Here is a 22597-nt window from a genome sequence, read left to right as displayed (position 1 = left end):
GTTGCATCATCTTTGCCGATCCCCAACTTTAGAAAGCATGCGCTGCTGCTGCTGTCTGCTTCTCCTGATGAGTTATCTCTCTGAAAGAGGCATCTAAACTGCAACCCCAAACACTCTCAAACAGATCTTGGCTTGTCATGTTTCCTACAGGGGAGAAAGGGCCAAAAAGTTCTACACCAAATCAAGTCTGATTAGGATATATTCTCTGCGCGAACTTTGCACTTGTATCCTCTGCCCAAACCCTCTTTAACATATCTTCAATTGTAATATCTCTAACAGGGGAGAAAGGGCCAAGAAGTTTTTCACCAAAGCAAGTCTGATTAGGATATATTCTCTGCTCCAATTTTGCACTTGTTGTCGCTTCTGGCAATTCACGCATATCGGGCGCAAAGTAAGGATGCTTCAGAGCCTCCATAGCTGTTGGTCTGTTTTTTGGATCCCAAGAACAAAGGGATTTAATCAGATCTATAGCCTCATGACTAGCAGATGGTATCATTGTAGAAATACCATATGGATGTACTTGAGGAAACTTGTAACCACACCAATTGGCAAGTTGTATTCCTTCTGCCCACGACTCATAAGTTGGACTTCCGATTACACTGCAAATCTTATACAGCTGATCTGCTCGATTCTTACCTGGAAAAAGAGGACGAAACGTATACATTTCGGCCATTATAGTCCCAACTGCCCACATATCAACAGCAGAGGTATACGAAACCGAGTTTAACAACACTTCAGGTGCGCGGTACATCCGTGTAGTAACATAATCTGAACACGGTGATTTAGAATCAATTTCCCTAGCTTGACCAAAATCCGCGATCTTTATTGAATCTCCATCTCTAGCGACCAGCAAGTTATCTGGTTTTAGATCTCGATGCATATATCCACCAGGACGATGCATCTGTGCAAGAGCTAGCAAGATTTGACGAGACCAGCGTCGTATCTGAGACTCCGAAAAAAGGCCTATCCTGTTCTCCAATAACCCGTTTAGTAACTCAGCATCCGTACAAAGATTGATCTTATCATGCATAAGGCGATACAGAGTAGATTCTTCGTAATCAAAGACCAAATATAACACCTGATTGTCAAAGATGAGGGAAACAGTGTACACCTGAAATGAAATATTGAGAGATTTCACCCAATGTGATAACTTTTACTATCTTAATAGATTCACATTGTAAAGATAGGATGGCGGAAGATGCTTGGAGCTATTTCAATTGATGGACAAGATAAACATTAAACTGTTTGAGTCGATGGTGGCCAGGGGCTTTGAGCAAAATGAGTTTAACTACACTGTGTTGATCAAGTGGCGGCAGTAGTTTAATATTTTCTTTCCAAAATAAATCTTGGATAAGGAAACAAAATTTTCCTATTCCTAATTCCTAAAACCGAAACACATAAATCTCCGATTGAGTGTAGACCGATAAGTTTATGTAATACTATACTTTTGGCTAACAGATTCATGAAAATGTTAGAAAAGTTCATTTCACCTGTGTAATCTGCCTTTTTGTCTTCATGACAAATCTCGAACAATATCATTGTTGCTCATGAAATTGTGCAATCTACGAAGAAAAATAACAATAACAGCCAAAATGTTTCTGACAATGAAGTTTCTTTGGAGGCTGCAAACTCCTTGTCAAGAAGTGAGTTTGGCAAGCAAATTAACTCTTCAAATGAAGATACTGATGATGCGGCATCACGTACAAGTGGTAGTGCGAGAAGTAATCTTAATGCATCCGGTGATTATTCAAAGGTGGCTAAAGGTATGTCGGATAAATTTAATACCCTCTATGGCAAACTTAAAAACTCCGGTCACCCTTCGGGTATCGTATTCACCGAACAAGAAAAAGATTTTGTTACAAACACAATTTTGGATCATGCTAATGCTTTTAAAGATGAGCTCGCGGCGGGAGAAAAGGAAGGATCTTGATTGATCTTGTTTTAAGGTTTGGTTTGTACGGGGTTGCAATAAATTTAAATGTTTAACATAATTTTTTGGAATGTCAATGGTTTTAACGACCCTAATAAACGATAGAAGTTAAAAAAAGCTTGTGCAACGGTGGAAGCCTACAATTCTTATGATTCAAGAGACCAAGCTTAGTGCTTGTAACGATAAGATTGTGCGTCAATATTGGGGTGCGACTCCGTGCAAGTGGATTGCTTTAAATTCTGATGGAAGATCGGGCGGAATTTTGTTGATATGGAATTCAGATTTGATTGAGGTTGATGACTTTCTTGAAGGAACTTTTACTATAAATATCTCTTGTCGAATTTGGAGGATAACTTCCGTTGGGTCTTAATTGGTGTTTATGGTCCTTGCAATGTGAACGAAAAAAAATATTTCGTATGGAGCTAGCTACCTTGCATGGTTATTGGAATGGAATGCCTTTGTGTTTCGGTGGAGACTTCAACGATATAAGATACATGGTGGAAGTATAATTGGAGTAGGCCACCTAATAAGAAGAGAAAAATTGACCGTTTTCTTTTCTCGTCGGATTGGGAAGATCATTTTTCAAATATCAACTTCAAGCGACTTGCAAGACCTTTTTCGGATCATTTTCCCATTGAGTTATGCTCAACGGACTCGGATTGGGGTGCTTTCCCTTTTCGATTTCAATTATCTTGGCTAGAAGGAACTAACATGATTTCTTTAATGAAAGAATGGTGGGAATCTTTTTCTGTTGTAGGCACGGCGGGTGAATGTTTTTCAAAGAAGTTACATGCTTTGAAGGAGAAATTGAAGGTGTGGAATCGAGACGTCTTTAGGAACATTGATAGGGCAATTGACTTGGCACTTACCAAGATGAGAGATTTAGATGAACTAGATAATGAAAGGGGTCTTACCGAAGGTGAAGAAGACATGCTTTTGACGGCTAAAATGGAGTTTGATGTGGCTCATCGTCGTCAAAGCATAATGATGCGGAAAAAGTCAATAATTAGATACTTTCGAGATGGAGATAGAAACACCAAACATTTTCATCGAGTAGTGAGGGGTCATAAAGCTTTTAACAACATCAATAACCTTCGTATTAATGGTCGATAGACTGGAAAAAAAGACTTGGCACTTACCAAGATGAGAGAGTTAGATGAACAACATGATGAAAGGGGTCTTACCGAAGGTGAAGAAGACATGCTTGTGATGACTAAAATGGAGTTTGATGTGGCTCATCGTCGTCAAAGCATAATGATGCGGCAAAGTCAAGAATTAGATACTTTCGAGATGGAGATAGAAACACCAAACATTTTCATCGAGTAGTTAGGGGTCATAGAGCTTTTAACAACATCAATAACCTTCATATCAATGGTCGATAGACCGAAAACAAAGAAGAAATCAAGTTGGGTATCGCAAATCATTTTGAGTTAGCATTTAAAGAAATTTCAAACAAGCGTCCAAGAATCAAAAATATGTGTCTAAAGAGTATTGATGAGAATGCAAGCATATGGTTGGAGAGACTTTTTGTGAAGAATAAATTAAGAATGCAATTAAAGATTTATGAATTGTTCGTGCTCCGGGTCCGGATGGATTTCCTATGAAGTTCTTTCTTGTTTGTTGGGATTTTCTAAAAGAAGATTTGATGAAGGTTTTCGAAGAATTTCACGACCAAAACATTCTTCATTCGTCATTGAAAAATAATTTTGTTGCGCTTATCCCTAAGAAGACGGGTGTAGAAGAAGTAAAATATTTTCGGCCTATTAGTCTTATTGGGAATGTGTACAAAATCATTTCAAAAGTGAGCGTTTAAAGTTATACCTTTTTACTCTAATCTCAACAACTCAATCTAGTTTTATTAAAGGAAGACAAATTCTTGATGGAATTTTGATAGCAAATGAATGTGTGGATTCTAGACTTCGTCAAAAATTATCGGGGTTGGTTTGCAAGCTTGATTTTGAAAAGGCGTTTGATAAAGTGAATTGGAATTTTTTAAATGAATTTTTGTGCAAAATGGGGTCTGGTGGTGTTTGGAGGGTTGGATTAGAAATTGTTTAACATTCTCAAAGTTCTCGGTTCTTGTTAATGGATCGTCTTTCGGTTATTTCGGTAGTGAAAAGGGACTTCGTCAAGGAGACCCTCTTTCTCCTTTTCTTTTTAATATTGTTTGTGAAGTCTTAAGTTGTATGTTGAGTAAAGCACAAGAACATGATCAAATATCGGGTTTTTCCGTCAAGGAGGGGGGAACAAGAATAAATCACTTGAAATTTGCCGATGACACTATCATTTTTCTTGATGCTAAGAGAGAACAAGTTGATAACCTTCGCTACCTTCTTCTTTGTTTCGAGTTAACTTCTGGTTTGAAGATAAATTTCTTTGAAAGTAGCTTATCTGGAGTCGCGGTCGAGGAGGATGTTGAAAATTATGCTAACATGCTAGGATGCAAATATGCGAGTTTTCCTAGCATATATCTTGGCTTACCTTAGGGAGACAAGGTAGGAGGCACTCAAAAATGGGGAAAAACACTTGAAATTTGTGGGAAAAGAGTTACTTCTTGTAATGGAAAACCAATAGCAACAGGAGGTAAGTTAACTCTCATCAAAATTGTTTTAGCTAGTCTACCCATTTATTATCTCTCTATTTTTCTTGCTCCTTGATCCATAACTAAGAAAATTGATAGAATTGTGAGAAATTTCTTATGGATTATGACAATAAGAAAAGAATTCACAATATTGGTTGGGAATTGTCTTCAAAACCAAAAGAAAAAGGTGGTGGTATAAGAAGAGCTAAGCAAGTGAACTCGGCTTTGCTAAAAAAATGGTGGTGACGCTTTGGCGTGGAGAAAGATGCTTTATGGAGGAAGATCATAGCTTGAAGATTTCAATAAAAGTATTAGATTCAACATTGGAGCGGGTAAGAAAACTAGATTTTGGGATGACTCTTGGCTTGGTGCAGGATGGTTATGTGATATGTTTCCTTTGGATTATGAAGCTTCAAGGACCAAGGAGGTCGTGGTGGCTAGTATGTATGAAGTTAGGGAAGATGGTGTACGGTGAGTGTTTATGTCTAGGAAAAGATACTCTCAAACTATGAAAAAAGACATTGAAGTTGATTATCACTTTTTTTCGGATTTGATGGATGATGGAATTGTAGTAGTTCAGTCATACCTTCTTCTCGACAGCTAGCTGACCTCTCCACCGAAGGACTTGATTCTACTACGTTTTACAACTTGGGTTGTCAAATGATGCATTGTTTTCACCCTCCATCAGATTGAGGGGGAGTGTTAGCAGGATAAGTCTGTTTTCTTATTTATTCCGTGTAAAAAATGTGCTATTTGTAACTCGTCTTTATCTTTATTTACTTTCTTTGTTTTACAACTTCTAGGTTAGGGGTATTTGTTATTTTTACTCTTGTTGTTTTTTTATATAGAACAATAACCTCTATAGATCTGTCAATAACATTTGCAGTTTCTTGCTTGTAGATCTTGTCGATGTTAAAAACTAATAGGTTGTATCTGCATTCGAAATGCTCTATTCTGTTGAATATTTTCATAAATGTTTGCCACTATCCGGGGGTAGGGGGTGGTAACTCCCGGATGTATTCGACCTGTATCGGTTACCAAAACGTTTTATCGATGTGTAGCTTCCCATAGGGTTTGTTTCAAGAGATACCATTAATGGATACCTGTTGAAAGCGTCTATTGAAGATAGAAAGACATCTCCGAAAGACATGAATTCCTCTTTAAATAGCGAAGGCCTTCTCCCATTTCAACACATCAAAAATCTATGTTTTCTATATAAGCATCATCAGACTCTAAATACCGTGTGTTTTTGATTGGATCAAGGGAGTACAACTCTTGAATCCAACAACGTTGTTAGGGCTTCATCATATCCTAAAAGCATTATTCATTGACTAATTGCACTCGCCAATTATTTGGGAATGGTTGAAATATTTTCTAAAAAGAATCAAAAGGCTTTGAAGCTTAGTGCCACAACATTCTTTTCTGTTCTCTGAATTTCATCCTCTAAGTACCCACTTTCCAACATATTCTTCTAAACTATTATGCATTTTCTTTGACGAGCTGCTGATTTGATGTTGCATCTATTTTTTTAATGACCGTGGTTTGGCTGATCATATTAGGTGAAAGCTTTATTTGGGTTATATGCAGATCAATGTAAAGTTACCAGAAGTGAGATTCATTTATTTATTTTGCATGAGTTGGTTTTCCTCCTTTTTTTGTTGGAAATACATGGCAAAAGTTAAGAAGAGGCACATCAATGGGAAATGACGAGCTGAAAATCATGCCTAATAATAATAAAAATTGTATGTATTTTGCCGGTATCAAGGTTTTATTTGTTCACTTGAGCAGATATATTCATGTGTTGTTGCGTCAAAATCAAAAAGGGGCCATCTTCAGAGTGAAAATATTAAACGTTGGGCTAAGGAGAATCTCTAGTTGTTACCTCTTTTATGTTTCCAGGCTCTCTTTTGTCAGAATTCTTTTTTTTTTTTCAATTTTCGGGTCATATCTACTGTACTCAACTTAGTGCGGAATCAGGGAACAATCTTTTTTTTTTGTTAGAAACTGAGTTTTTACTTTTCGTTTTCCAGGATACAATTCTATCTTCCCTTTTCTTTCAATCTATTAGCGAATCAACTACATAAACGACCACTCAAATTTAAAATGCTGTTGGAAATCCCAACTCCCACGACTCCATCGTTCATATTGAAGCTTAGCACTGGGCCTTACACATTGCCGGAACACTCACTTTTTCTCTCAAATAAATGAAATAATGACCACTGTGACTAGGGAAAGAAACAATTTCCACGAGCTTCTGGCAAGGGATACTATGGTCATGGAAACAGTAACTAATATCATGATGGTATAAATGATCCAGACATAGTAATTAATGATGCTTGTAATCTCAGTTAAGACAACAATTTGGTTTTGTATGAATAATACTCACCCATAATACTCACCCGATTATCGCTTCTAACCAAGGGTTTAGTCCAACTATCCGTGCAATCACTGTATGGAGTGCAATGGTGGAAACTCGGAAGTGGTTCAATCTAGGGTCATACGACTCATACCTATTGTACTCAACTTAGTGTGGAACCAGGGAACAATCTTTCTTGTTAGAAACTTAGTTTTTTTTTATTATTATTTTATTTTATTTCAATATCTTTTAGTTTTACTTAAAAGCACAATCGAGAGTCGAAGAAACAGTATCAAAATATCAGCATTAAGTTTCGTACACTTTTTTTCAAATTCTTGCTCACTTTAAATTAAAAAAACATGAACATAAGCCATGCATGAAAGCTTTAAAAGAAAAACGAAGACAAAAAAATACACAAAATTGGTTAAAAAGACCAAAATCAACAATTTTTGGGTGAAAGGGACATTTAGATTTTAATACTGTTTAAATAGACAAAAATTTAAAAATAGTCAGGATGTAAACAGTTTCATCCTATTCATTTTCAAATACTTTTTCTTATTTTTAATAGGGGAAATTAGGCTCAGGCCCAACCCATGGATAACCCATAATATGAGGCCCTTAATTAAAAAAAGTTTAAATCTAGGCCCCGAGTTTTTAAAAGACCTTGATACCCTTATGCATATTGTCAAGCCCATAATTAAATAAAATTTAAATCTAGGCCCAAAATTATTAAATCTAGGCCCGAAATTATTAAAATACAGTGCGAAGGTGTAAACAGAAGTTACACATGCATATGGCATGTGTAACCAGAAGTTACACATCCTTATGATATGTGTAATGCAAAGTTACACTTGTATATATATGCAAATAAATAGACATAAAAAAAAACACAAAAAAAAGTTATTACTTTAATATTCATTTACAATAATTTCTTAGCATGTGTAACTAGAAGTTACACACGCATCTGTTTAGTGTAATTGAGAGTTACATATGTGTCTATCTAGTGTAACTGAGAGTTACACATGCATCTGACTTGTGTATTCAGCGTCAACTCCAGTTCCAGCGAGACCATTACCACGTTTAAGCAATTAGCTTTTATGAAGTTATCTAAAACCTGAAATATAACAACAAGCAATCAGTATTTATACGATTAAAATGAACAGTACATAAAACAATGTATATTCCAGTTTCACAAGCATCTGACTAGTGTAGCTAGTGGTTACACATGCATCTGAATTGTGTAACTGAGAGTTACACATGCATATAACATGTGTAACTAGGAGATACACATTCATCTGGCTAGTGTAGCTAGCAGTTACACATGCATATGACTAGTGTAACTAGGAGTTACACATACATATTGATATGTGTACCCAAAATCAGTATGTGTAAGTAAAAGTTACACATCTAATTAACATGTGTAACTTGCAGATACACATGCATCTGAATTATGTAACTAGGAGTTACACATGCATCTGACTTAGATATGTCAACATAAAATCAGCAAATCCATCTCTAAATGAATAACACTAGCAAAAACGAGAGGTGACTATCAAGCAATTACCAGTCATAAAATAATACATTTAACCTTGCAAGTCAATGAGAATCTCTTAATTAAGATATCACTGCTTCAGCAGAAAGACGTTGTTAGCACTGTATTAACAGAAAGACGTTTTACAGCGCTAGTCTAGATGTACCTAAGCCATTTTCATATTATCGATGACGAAGGACATTTTAAGCAACAAAAAGTAAAGCTTCAGACAGTAATTATACTGGCAGAATAATACAAACACCTGGGAACCTTGTGCTAGCACATTAATATCGCAAAAAATGATCACACAACTGATTCAGCAGGGTATAGATATGAACCCAGGAAAACAAAATGCATGTGTAATCAGTAGTTACACATGTAAACAATAGTTACACATGCATATTAGCATAAGTTACACATACAATCATCATGTGTAACTAGAAATTACACATCTAATTATTATGTGTAACTATAAGTATAACCTGCATCTAATTAGTCTAATCTGCATCCACTACTACTCCCTACTACTAGGACTTGATGTTCTTTTCTCAATTTCATAAATATAACCACTATAACATATCCCATCAAATTAGCATGTGTAACTATAAGTTACATATGCATATCCCATCAAATTAGCATGTGTAACTATAAGTTACACATCTAATTTGCATGTGTAACTAGTGAATACACATTTATTTGGCTTGTGTACCTAGAAGTTACATATTTAATTAGCATGTGTAACTACTAGTTACACATCCATAGTCTGCCAATGCTAGTTAAACGTGCAAATTTTCATGCATATGGCTTGTGAGATGTGCAGTTAAACAGATGTATGAGTTAAGTGAAACCATTCCAGACCTATATCCATATACTACCTTTCAAGAAAAAGAAGTAGCTAGTCGTAAGTAATCAAGAAGGCTTACTTGATAACGGTGTTCACTTTATCTGTCTGGATGTTGTACATCTTCTTGAAAGCATCCTTGTTTTCTTATTCTTGTTGTCTTCAATCTTCTTCATTGCTGACTCGGTGGTGAGTGGGTATTTCAGGATCTGGTAATGGTCCAGCTTGTTCCTTGGTAGTGCACTAATATATTGGTACTTGGGATTCCTTGCCTTCTGCAATGTCTTTGGCCTGTGAAATATGACTGATGTGCAGATATTCTTAGCCTTCTTCTTAATGGTTGATGCTCCAGCTTTGACAGCCTTGGAAGCTTTGTTAGCCAGCACCTTGGGGTCAGCCTTCTTAGTAACTACATGACAAGCAAATGATATCAGTACCATAGCAGCTAGAACACTTCTCATACAAATGAACAAAACAGGACATCCAAAAATCAAAAACCAATGGACACAGAATAGTCAAATCTATCTCATAACTGAATAAACTAGAGCAAGTATACAAAACTTAATAGTTCACCCTTACAGAGTTACAGACTCTACAAAAAGAAGGTAAAATTAAAAATGTTACAGTTAAATAGAAGTTTCATATTAGGTTACATATGCATATACCATCAAATTAACATGTGTAACTATAAGTCACACATCTAATTTGCATGTGTAACTAGTAGATACACATTCATTTAGCTTGTGTACCTAGAAGTTACACATTTGATTAGATGTGTAACTACTAGTTACACATATATAGTCTGCCAATGCTAGTTAAATGTGCAAATTGTCATGCATATGGCTTGTCTAATGTGCAGTTAAACAGATGTAATGTGCAGACCTATATCCATATACTACCTTTTGATATACATTCATTCAACGGAAAGCATTGACCCCTTTGATATACATTACAAAATCCATATACTACCTTTACAAGGATGCATAAGTCAACAGTAAAAACCAATCATTTACAGGGATGCTACCGTAGTAAATTTATCAGAACAAGTTAACCTTGATCACAAAAAAAACATAAACATTTAAAAAAGAAGAGAACCTTGTGAAATCAGCTAATTACCTGTCACCACTAGCACCATTAGTAGAAACTTAAAATAGTTCATCCTTTATCTTCTCATCATCTCCTTCAATTCATCAATTCTGAAAAACACCACCACTGACTTCAAAATCCTCCTTCAAACCTGCTCCAATACCACCACCTCTACCACCACATCCTCCTCATACTCCTCCAGATTCTGCATCTCCACCATCAACACCACCATAGATTCGTTAACCAAACTCAACATATATAGTCAAGATAAGCAACATAAAAACACCAACAAGAGTCCACAACTAGCTCCATTAGAATTATGAGAGATCAGCGTTTTTATTAAATGGAGAATTTAACTAGTATTATCAACAAATCGGCAGAAACAAACAACAAACCTAAACATACCTAGATTCAAAACCTGTTGATTCAATAAAAATAATGTTCTTCTCCGATCTGAATAAAGTCAACGAAACAAAAATCAGAACCTTATCAAACTAAGAAAGTAGAACTACTAAATCAGGAAAACCTATTGAATTAAATAGAAAACCTTACCTGAAGTAGCTTCGAAACAACAAATTAGAGTCAATTTTATTTTCGGATCACATAACTAGGAATTTTAATTGAATTAAACAGGATTAGAAGGGAGAAACTTATCTTTCTCACTTTTTGTTGTTGAATCTTCAGATCTAATAGTTGATGACGAATTCCATTGTCTCTGCATCTCGATTTCGACTTATTCACAAACAAATGATGATCTACAAACATCATCAGTAGATACAGATACAGAAGTAGAGATTGATGTCATTTTTTCCTCTTCGACGTACATCGGCATCCATAGATGACATAGATCGAAAACCACTAAATTCTTTTAGCAGAAGATAGAGTAGAACAAAAATCTCTATACATAATTGATTCTTTCTAAATCACAGTTCGATTTGCTTGCAAATTGTTGATGTGAAATCAAATCAGAAGATTAGATCTTGTACAACCGAATAGATAAAACCCTAGAAAATGAATCTATGAGAGCAACTCTGGTTTTAGACGGAGAAAGAAAATGAAATAGAAAATGAAAGTATCTTCTGTTATTCCTCTTGTATAAATATTAAAGGGTAGCCTTGGTATTATTAAAATTCGTAATAATTAATTATGGGCCAGATCTGAAGAAAATTTGATTTTTTGGGCCTAGTAATATCATTTTCTTAAAGTATGTAGTTGACAGTGGATGATCCATTTAGTGGGGCTTCTATATGTTTGAACCCATATAGTTGGGGGTTCTAGTATTTTTCACTTTTTAATTTACATTAGGATGCATCCAGTTTCATCCTTGCTATTTTTTAAGTTTAAGTCAGGATGAATCCAGTTTCATCGTTACTATTTTTTTGGTGTCCATTTCACCCATACAAATTTTTACTCGTCCATTTAAACCATGTTTTAAATATATTTGGACAAATGACCCATTTTCCAAAGAAAATAAGGGGAAGTTAATTATTAAACAAATCAAAGAATCTTCATAAACTTTTGTTGCATCATCTTTGCCGATCCCCAACTTTAGAAAGCATGCGCTGCTGCTGCTGTCTGCTTCTCCTGATGAGTTATCTCTCTGAAAGAGGCATCTAAACTGCAACCCCAAACACTCTCAAACAGATCTTGGCTTGTCATGTTTTCTACAGGGGAGAAAGGGCCAAAAAGTTCTACACCAAAGCAAGTCTGATTAGGATATATTCTCTGCGCGAACTTTGCAGTTGTATCCTCTGCCCAAACCCTCTTTAACATATCTTCAATTGTAATATCTCTAACAGGGGAGAAAGGGCCAAGAAGTTTTTCACCAAAGCAAGTCTGATTAGGATATATTCTCTGCTCCAATTTTGCATTTGTTGTTGCTTCTGGAAATTCACGCATATCGGGCGCAAAGTAAGGATGCTTCAGAGCCTCCATAGCTGTTGGTCTATTTTTTGGATCCCAAGAACAAAGGGATTTAATCAGATCTATAGCCTCATGACTAGCAGATGGTATCATTGTAGAAATACCATATGGATGTACTTGAGGAAACTTGTAACCACACCAATTGGCAAGTTGTATTCCTTCTGCCCACGACTCATAAGTTGGACTTCCGATTACACTGCAAATCTTATACAGCTGATCTGCTCGATTCTTACCAGGAAAAAGAGGACGAAACGAATACAGTTCGGCCATTATAGCCCCAACTGCCCACATATCAACAGCAGAGGTATACGAAACCGAGTTTAACAACACTTCAGGTGCGCGGTACATCCGTGTAGTAACATAATCTGAACACGGTGATTTAGAATCAATTTCCCTAGCTTGGCCAAAATCCGCGATCTTTATTGAATCTCCATCTCTAGCGACCAGCAAGTTATCTGGTTTTAGATCTCGATGCATATATCCACCAGGACGATGCATCTGTGCAAGAGCTAGCAAGATTTGACGAGCCCAGCGTCGTATGGGAGACTCCGAAAAAAGGCCTATCCTGTTCTCCAATAACCCGTTTAGTAACTCAGCATCCGTACAAAGATTGATCTTATCCTGTTCTTCGATTTTTCTTCTTCTCTTTACCTGAAACGGCTTCAATGAATTTACTTATCTGATGAAACATGAAAGAAAAGGAAAAAACTGATGAAACTCTTTATTTCAAGAAGCGGATCAAGAAACAATGAAAACTGGGATACAAGAGCTATATGCATGCGCCCATGTATATATAAGGGAAAAAAAAACTTATAGAGCTACTAGGAAACAGTGTTCGAGTCTATCTGGGTAATGTTTCCAGGCGGTTCCTAGTTTTGACCAGAATTAATAGTCGGTTCCTAGTTTTGACTTTTTTCGAACCCTAAACTCAAGTAAACTGTAAACCTAGTTCCAAGGTCAGAGTAGGTTGTGGTGTTCTGTTAATTGATGAAGCTCTGGTTCTCGTCAATGAAATACATAGATATTTGAATGTTGTATGATTCGGATGTAGTTGTTTACACTTATATTTTTCAATTCAGGCTGCTTGAATGCGGCAAAGAGACTCCTGGACGAGATGGTTAATTAGTAAAGGAAATGTAACCACATATAGTTGTATCATTCATGGCCACTGCCTACATGGTCAACATGATATTCAGATGCGTCTACTCGTTGATCATGATGGCATCTTTCACTATGTGACTCCGTTATTTATTTTGTTATTAAACACTCTCTCTCCCTAAGTGAGTTAAATGATCTCTAGTTTACTTTCTTCTTTTTCTTTTCTTCTTTGTGTGTGTATGAACCCTTGTTAATTATGGCATGTTTCATATAGAGGCTAGTGTTCTGGTCCAAAATGGTTCACAAACTCTATCATCACTGTCCGATAGCTAAAACCGCATATTCCTACTTCTCTGCCGTTGTAAATCCTTATCTTTGTATTTATAAAAGCTAAGATTGCTCTTGGTAAAAACAAAAGTTAATGGAGTGCACAAATCCTATATTTGCACATTTTTGGATGGTCGAATAGTCAACAATGAGGGTTTGCACATTTTTGGATGGTCCAAAATAAGTCTTGGATAAGGAAACAAAATTTTCCTATTCCTAATTCCTAAAACCGAAACACATAAATCTCCGATTGAGTGTAGACCGATAAGTTTATGTAATACTAAACTTTTGGCTAACATATTCATGAAAATGTTAGAAAAGTTCATTTCACCTATGTAATCTGCCTTTTTGTCTTCACGACAAATTTCAAACAATATCATTGTAGCTCATGAAATTGTGCACTCTACGAAGAAAAATAACAATAACAGCCAAAATGTTTCTGACAATGAAGTTTCTTTGGAGGCTGCAAACTCCTTGTCAAGAAGTGAGTTTGGCAAGCAAATTAACTCTTCAAACGAAGATATTGATGATGCGGCATCACGTACAAGTGGTAGTGCGAGAAGTAATCTTAATGCATCCGGTGATTATTCAAAGGTGGCTAAAGGTATGCGGATAAATTTAATACCCTCTATGGCAAACTTAAAAACTACGATCACCCTTCGGGTATCGTATTCACCGAACAAGAAAAAGATTTTGTTACAAACACAATTTTAGATCATGCTAATGCTTTTAAAGATGAGCTCGCGGCGGGAGAAAAGGAAGGATCTTGATTGATCTTGTTTTAAGGTTTGGTTTGTACGGGGTTGCAATAAATTTAAATGTTTAACATAATTTTTTGGAATGTCAATGGTTTTAACGACCCTAATAAACGATCGAAGTTAAAAAAAACTTGTGCAACGGTGGAAGCCTACAATTCTTATGATTCAAGAGACCAAGCTTAGTGCTTGTAACGATAAGATTGTGCGTCAATATTGGGGTGCGACTCCGTGCAAGTGGATTACTTTAAATTCTGATGGAAGATCGGGCGGAATTTTGTTGATATGGAATTCAGATTTGATTGAGGTTGATGACTTTCTTGAAGGAACTTTTACTATAAATATCTCTTGTCGAATTTGGAGGATAACTTCCGTTGGGTCTTAATTGGTGTTTATGGTCCTTGCAATGTGAACGAAAAAAAAATATTTCGTATGGAGCTAGCTACCTTGCATGGTTATTGGAATGGAATTCCTTTGTGTTTCGGTGGAGACTTCAACGATATAAGATACATGGTGTAAGTATAATTGGAGTAGGCCACCTAATAAGAAGAGAAAAATTGACCGTTTTCTTTTCTCGTCGGATTGGGAAGATCATTTTCCAAATATCAACTTCAAGCGACTTGCAAGACCTTTTTCAGATCATTTTCCCATTGAGTTATGCTCAAAGGAATCGAATTGGGGTGCTTTCCCTTTTCGATTTCAATTAGCTTGGCTAGAAGGAACTAACATAATTTCTTTAATGAAAGAATGGTGGGAATCTTTTTCTGTTGTAGGCACGACGGGTGAATGTTTTTCAAAGAAGTTACATGCTTTGAAGGAGAAATTGAAGGTGTGGAATCGAGACTTCTTTGGGAACATTGATAGGGCAATTGACTTGGCACTTACCAAGATGAGAGAGTTAGATGAACTAGATGAGTAAAGGGGTCTTACCGAAGGTGAAGAAGACCTGCTTGTGACGGCTAAAATGGAGTTTGATGTGGCTCATCGTCGTCAAAGCATAATGATGCGGAAAAAGTCAAGAATTAGATACTTTCGAGATGGATATAGAAACACCGAACATTTTCATCGAGTAGTGAGGGGTCATAAAGATTTTAACAACATCAATAACCTTCGTATCAATGGTCGATAGACCGGAAACAAAGTCTTGGCACTTACCAAGATGAGAAATTTAGATAAACTAGATGATGAAAGGGGTCTTACCGAAGGTGAATAAGACATGCTTGTGACGGCTAAAATGGAATTTGATGTGGCTCATCATCGTCAAAGCATAATGATGCGGCAAAGTCAAGAATTAGATACTTTCGAGATGGAGATAGAAACACCAAACATTTCATCGAGTAGTGAGGGGTCATAGAGCTTTTAACAACATCAATAACCTTCATATCAATGGTCGATAGACCGGAAACAAAGAAGAAATCAAGTTGGGTATCACAAATCATTTTGAGTTAGCATTTAAAGAAATTTCAAACAAGCGTCCAAGAATCAAAAATATGTGTTTAAAGAGTATTGATGAGAATGCAAGCATATGGTTGGAGAGATATTTTTGTGAAGAAGAAATTAAGAATGCAATTAAATATTTATGAATTGATCGTGCCAATGACACTATCATTTTTCTTGATGCTAAGAGAGAACAAGTTGATAACCTTCGCTACCTTCTTCTTTGTTTCGAGTTAACTTCGGGTTTGAAGATAAATTTATTTGAAAGTAGCTTATTTGGAGTCGCGGTCGAGGAGGATGTTGAAAATTATGCTAACATGCTAGGATGCGAATATGCGAGTTTTCCTAGCATATATCTTGGCTTACCTTAGGGAGACAAGGTAGGAGGCACTCAAAAATGGGGAAAAACACTTGAAATTTGTGGGAAAAGAGTTACTTCTTGGAATGGAAAACTAATAGCAACAGGAGGTAAGTTAACTCTCATCAAAAGTGTTTTAGCTAGTCTACCCATTTATTATCTCTTTATTTTTCTTGCTCCTTGATCCATAACTAAGAAAATTGATAGAATTGTGAGAAATTTCTTATAGGATGATGACAATAAGAAAAGAATTCACAATATTGGTTGGGAATTGTCTTCAAAACCAAAAGAAAAAGGTGGTGGTATAAGAAGAGCTAAGCAAGTGAACTCGGCGTTGCTAAAACAATGGTGGTGGCGCTTTGGCGTGGAGAAAGATGCTTCATGGAGGAAGATCATAGTCGAAAAATTTGGCGAAACAATTACCGGTTGGGAAACTCTCCAACCCGAATGATCGAAAGGTGGTAGCTTGTGGTTCAATATCTATAAAGAGCTTGAAGATTTCAATAAAAGTATTAGATTCAAGATTGGAGCGGGTAAGAAAACTAGATTTTGGGAAGACTCTTGGCTTGGTGCAGGATGGTTATGTGATATGTTTCCTTTGGATTATGAAGCTTCAAGGACCAAGGAGGTCGTGGTGGCTAGTATGTATGAAGTTAGGGAAGATGGTGTACGGTGGGCGTTTATGTCTAGGCAAAGATACTCTCAAACTATTATAATTGAAGGGTTATCCATATCAAATCTTGTTTCTTCTATCTCTATCCAAGAAGGGATTATGGATACCCGAATTTGGGTTGGTAGTGATCATGGTAAGTATACGGTTAAGTATGGAATTAAAGACAACGACAATCAAGGTGAGCCGGATTATCCAATCAATGTTGTTTGTAGTAATGAGTACCCTCACAAAATGAATTTCTTTCTTTGGCTTCTCTCTCGTGATCGGGTAATGACGGCGGATACACTTTTGAGAAGAGGTATGGATGCCTCTAGCGTATGTCGTTTTTTGTGAGGAAGATGATGAATCGAGTTCACACTTGTTTTATGGTTGTTGGAGAATCCGGAGAATTTGGGATTACTTTGTTGAAGGGTGCCACTTTGGATGGTCATACGACCCTAATGTCATTACATCTATGAAGACTTGGAAGTTTAATTGAGGAAATGAAAGACTTAGTCGAATATGGAATAACATACTGATAGACGCATTTATGTGTCTAATATAGCCCAATTGTATATATTGTTAGTACCCATTTTTGTGCTTATTATGGTATTTTATTTATTTGTAGGTGTTTTTGGAAAAATAAGGTTTTGCGGCGAAAGTGACTGAAAATGTGGCATTTGGACCTCTGTAAACAGTGAACCGGAAGTACCCCGAAAGTATGCCGTAAGCGCCCTAGAAATGCACCGGAAACGCCCCAAAAATGTGCTTGAGGAACCCAGAAAAATTACTATTTCCACCCCAATTGCTATTCACACCCCAGCTCTGGTTAAGGGGCACCCTTCTTCTCAAATTCAAAAATAAATTTTGGCGGGAAATTTTCTTTATACACTATTAGATTTTCCAATCAATTTTTGAAGGTGTTATAAGGAGATTAAATCGCCGAAACTTAATGGGTATATGTGATATGGATATAAGAATATATTGTGGTGGTTGGGATCTATCAAACTTGGCCAGATAATCGATTCTCAATTAAAGCAGGAAACAAGAGATATCGGTTAAAATTGGAAAGAAAATTACGTAAAGATGCTGCATGGGTTGTGGAAGTTAAGTGCAGATATTCTCCTAGGTTGCATATCAACAGATTGTGGAAATTATCAAGATAATTAACGCATGCAGAGAAAGAAAATAAGAAATTATTCCCAAGAATAATTTTCCTTTACTGTGAAGATTTTGAGGAATTAATGGCGAGATTTGATGCGCCTTGAATGTATAAATAGGAGATACATGAGTCCTAGAAGGGTGGTCGAGAGTTGGGAGGAGAAGAGAGGAAGCTGCAGAGGAAGAATCACGAATTCTCTCTGCTGCTGCTGCTGTTCGTGATGAAGATGAAGAACATGAAGAACGGACCTGCACCAACAGTCGTTTTTCAACAGTAATAACGACTCAGACCAGTGGGTCGTACATCAGGCAGTCTTATTTGCCACAGCGTTTGCGATAAGCTGCAACAGTCTTATTTTGTCACTGAGGGTCGTAGGTCTCTGGTTTTATTGTATTTCTCATATTCTCATCATTTGTAAACCATTTTTGAGCCATAATAAATTATTTTGAGAGCATTTTTACTATGATGAGCTAAATCCCTCGTAACCAAGGCAATGGAGGAAGCTATTCACGCAACATAAATGGTTAACTATTTCATTTAATTATATAATTCACCTAATCGCTGCTTTTGCAGAGTTTTAAATTATTTGAATGATTGTCTTAAATATTTGTTATTCAGTTTGATAGGTTATGCTTGCTTTAATCTCTTTATAATCTATGCTTAAGGTTTACAATTAATGTTTGAGAATCTGTATGATTGATACTGAATTAAAGATAAAAGAGGACTTAAGAATTGAATAGAGGTTTGAAATATTTATCATTCAATTTTGCATAATAGTGGAATCTAGTGTCTTGGTTACCTCTCGCACCCATTGTTAATAATTTTGTATATAATTTTATTAAACCTTTAAATTTAATCTTCACAAATCTTTGAGTTCGAATCTTATTTACTACAACAACGAACCCCAGAAAATCTTTAATCATTTTGGCGCCGCCGACGCGGACCTGTGCTTAGGTAGAATTTTTTTTTTAGGTTTATTATTTTTTTTTAGAATTGTTTGTTCCTTTTTACGTTTCTTTTTGTCTTTATTTTGCAGGTTCAAAGTGAAAACTACGGACTTGGAGAGGAAAAAACTTAAAGCGAAAAGCGAAAAGAGAAGAAAATAGGACAATCTTAGGATTTAATTTTTAATTCTTTTAGAGTGTGTGAGGAAAACTGTAATTTTATTTTATTTTTTCTTTTTGAACTTTAAATTGGACTGGACATTTGGACATTATTTTTAAAACCCTACGGAAAGGTTATAAATTAAAAAAAATTAAATATAGATTGTTTGCAGGGAAGGACGACGATTACTATATCGTCTCGGCCCCTCGGGTTCGCACACTGACACCGGAGTCAGTGGCCCGAGTCGACTACAGCGGTTCTTCGCCCGTCTGGTACGGGAGGTAAGTCCATCGAAACACTCGCGAATCTCCTGTAAGCGAGTTACTGTATTGATGTATTTTCAAATGTTGTTGTAGACAGTGGTAAAAACTAGGTTCTTTCGAACTTGTGAAGGTAACTTTTTTTTTAGATTTAATTAAATTGTAAAGAAAATAACAAAGTGATTGAAATATTTTTGGAGGAAACTGGGGCTAAGGATTTCACTTTTCTACCATTTAAATTGATATTTCTAATATTTATTATGCAAATTTTTCCTTTAAAATAATTTTAATTATTGCTAAAACTGATTTTTTTAAATAATAACTGTAAGTTAAAAGCATGGAATATCAAAAACTCTAAGTCAAGCATAATCCATCAATCAAGATAACAATTATTTAATAAAAATCTTTGGAAAAATCCTATAACTCAAGGCAAATAATTAAATAAATTTAATTGCATAAATAATAAAAATAGAAATTACCAATTTTTTATTGGTGGAATTGCTTCCTCCGTCGCCCCATAGAATAAGTTAGCTCATCATGGTGTAATACATCTCAAAAGATTTTATTAATGCTCACAAGTTGATTACAAATGATGAAAGAACAAGAAAATCAATTTATGACCGTCCTTTGCAACACACAAGAAACGTCTGAAAAGAACGGCACATGAGAAGTGCAGTTGACGCTGTTGTGAAATCACGGGAAAGGAATAGGGAATTGTCGCAGTTCAGCGACACTCCTCTACGACTTTCCTGGTTGGTCTTTGTTCTTCGTGTTCTTAGCTGAGCAGCAGCAGAACTCTTCTTGCTGTCGACCCTTTCCTTCGATTCTCTCGTCTCTAACTCTCTCCATATGACTTGCTAACCCTTCCAAACTCTTTTGCCTTGTATTTATAGTGTTTTAGGACCAAAATATCCGACCATTACTTGCGTATATTCTCCATTTAATCCGTCATTGCTCGCTTCCCTTAGTTAACGATAATTTCCAATTATAACTTTGTCACACGTAAACTTTGATCCTGCACGCTCTAGTAAGCCTTATACATGCCTCATAAGTCATCCAACTCCTCCAAAACACTTCCATGCACAATCAAAACACACACAACACCGTGTACAGGCCGTGTTCACTCCGTGTAGCTCTGTTTTGAGCTCGAGAATCAAATCGATATTTCCAGACAATTCCGATCAAATTCGACACCCAAACTATCTTCCTTAGGCTTAATCACATCTTTCTACCAAAATTCAGCCATTGAATCGACCTACCACTACTTCATTTCTTCGATCGAAAATTCTCCTGTGTGTGAACATTTTTCCCGCCAATTTTGAGAATTTGAATTGTTGAAGAAGGTGCCCCTTATCCTGGACTGGGGTGCGAATAGCAGATGCCTTGGGGTGACCTGGGGGTGCCCCTTAGTAATTAGGTTACCCCTTATCCAAACTTGGGAGTCCGAATAACACGTGCCCTCCGGGTGCCAAAATCAACTTTTCGAGCCGAATTTTCTTAAAATATTTATTTCCAAAAAATACCTACAAATACATAAAATAACAAAATTAGTACAAAATCGAGTACCAACAATATATAGTATTGAGATCAAATTAGACACAAAAATGTGTCTATCAAATACCCCCAAACTTATTATTTGCTAGTCCTCGAGCAAAATTTATTCTTGAAAAGTGACCGAGTTAATCTCGGGTGGGTTTATCAGAGGTGTACCCACAAAAACCAATACTCCAGATCCTATCTATCTACGCAGAACCTTGGAAAGCACTAAAGAACCTCCTTGGTTGGCATACAATTATTGATTCTAAGAGGAAGAACCCTGATGCGAAATTCCAATTGTTGTACACGAGTTTGCACTCAAGCATACTAAAATTCATATAAGTGACAGAGCTCTACTAAGATAGTTTCACGATGGACATCATACTCGGAGTCAGACTAATCACATGAAAAGATTAAGAAGATGGAAAAAGAAAAATGTAGATGGTTGAAAAGTGAACGGTGTTTCCCATATCTGTCTGAAGGCCTCTGCCAAGATGAACCTAACCTAAATGACTGAGATACCGGTCTGACTAATATTAACACACTGGCATATACAAGGGAACCAGTGGTCAATTACTTAAATCTAGATCAACAAACTGGCAAATACAAGGGAACCAGCAGTTGACTACACATAACCATTTTTTTTTTTTTTAACTTAACGGCATGAATAGATCTTTTTGATCCAAGCGCATGCTTCTTGTCAGCAGATTACACGATAGTTCCCACGGGTCCTGCATTCCACGCTTGCTTAGGCGACGGAAACAGGGAGAACACACGCATATTGCTATCCAAGTGTTAATACTTATTCCGATTGGTCTAACTGGTCCGGTCTAATTTTTTTTTTTTTTTTTGAAAAGGTAACTCAGTCACTCTATTTCACCCTAGCAAAGGTAACAACTTGAATCGTGTGCCCCACCAAATCACTTGAAATAAAAGAAAACTAAAAATAGAAAGTGAAAAGGACTCGACGAGATATGGCGAAACTATCATGTTATTTCTAACACCTGAGCTCTGTGCTTTTATGAATAGACTCTATAGATGTTTCCATCTAGTCAGATTGGTTCCTCATCTCCTAAAACAAAAATGTTTCCATCCACTTAGATTGGTTAGTGCTATCCTTAATAGGCGTAAATTTCTAGGCTCTGGAGTTTATTTATTGCAACTTAAAACTAACAAAAAGTTTCTTCCCCACCCCCAAACTTAAATCTAACATTGTCCTCAATGTTCTAAAGATAAAATTAAAAGCATGAACAAGGAGAAACTGTTACCACTTGAAGAAAAAGAGTTAGGGAAAGATATTACCATGTTGCATGAGATTGGGTTACCTCCCAAGAAGTGCTAAGTTTAAAGTCTTCAGCCAGACATCAAATACCTCAAAAAGGATCTTCACCTTTCAAAGTCATATACCAATAGCCGAAAGAGTTGTGGGTCCATAATACCAAATAGAGCTAACACCAATATGAGACAACTGCACTGGTTCAGAAAAATGAACAGAAGGAGCACATCCTCATCTAAGGTTTCTTGCAAGACAATCGGATCTATCCAGAGCCTCCAGTTGGGCTTCATAAGAGTGTCTTGAAAAATAGATTCATCCGAAAAGTGGGTTTCTAATATATGGATTTCCTCCTGAAAAGTATCAGGCGGATCAGGTTGTGGAGTC

General features: G+C 36.3%; 2 protein-coding genes across 2 annotated transcripts; both read right to left on the bottom strand.

Annotated features, from left to right (window-relative positions):
* Positions 1-181: 181 nt before the first annotated feature.
* On the bottom strand, positions 182-10374 carry LOC113362235 (cyclin-dependent kinase F-4-like). The gene is made up of 4 exons (XM_026605180.1): positions 10356-10374; positions 9819-9831; positions 9512-9692; positions 182-1111 (listed from the first exon to the last, which is right to left on the bottom strand). Exons 1-4 carry the CDS (start codon positions 10372-10374, stop codon positions 182-184), a joined length of 1143 nt encoding a protein of 380 aa, XP_026460965.1.
* A 1499-nt stretch (positions 10375-11873) lies between these two features.
* Positions 11874-12746, bottom strand: LOC113362223 (cyclin-dependent kinase F-3-like). The gene has a single exon (XM_026605172.1). It carries the CDS (start codon positions 12744-12746, stop codon positions 11874-11876), a length of 873 nt encoding a protein of 290 aa, XP_026460957.1.
* Positions 12747-22597: the final 9851 nt, after the last annotated feature.

The sequence above is a fragment of the Papaver somniferum genome, chromosome 1, assembly GCF_003573695.1.
Source record: "Papaver somniferum cultivar HN1 chromosome 1, ASM357369v1, whole genome shotgun sequence".
Taxonomy (NCBI): Eukaryota; Viridiplantae; Streptophyta; class Magnoliopsida; order Ranunculales; family Papaveraceae; genus Papaver; species Papaver somniferum.
Note: the sequence above shows the minus strand (reverse complement) of the source record. Positions and strands in the feature narration are given on the sequence as shown.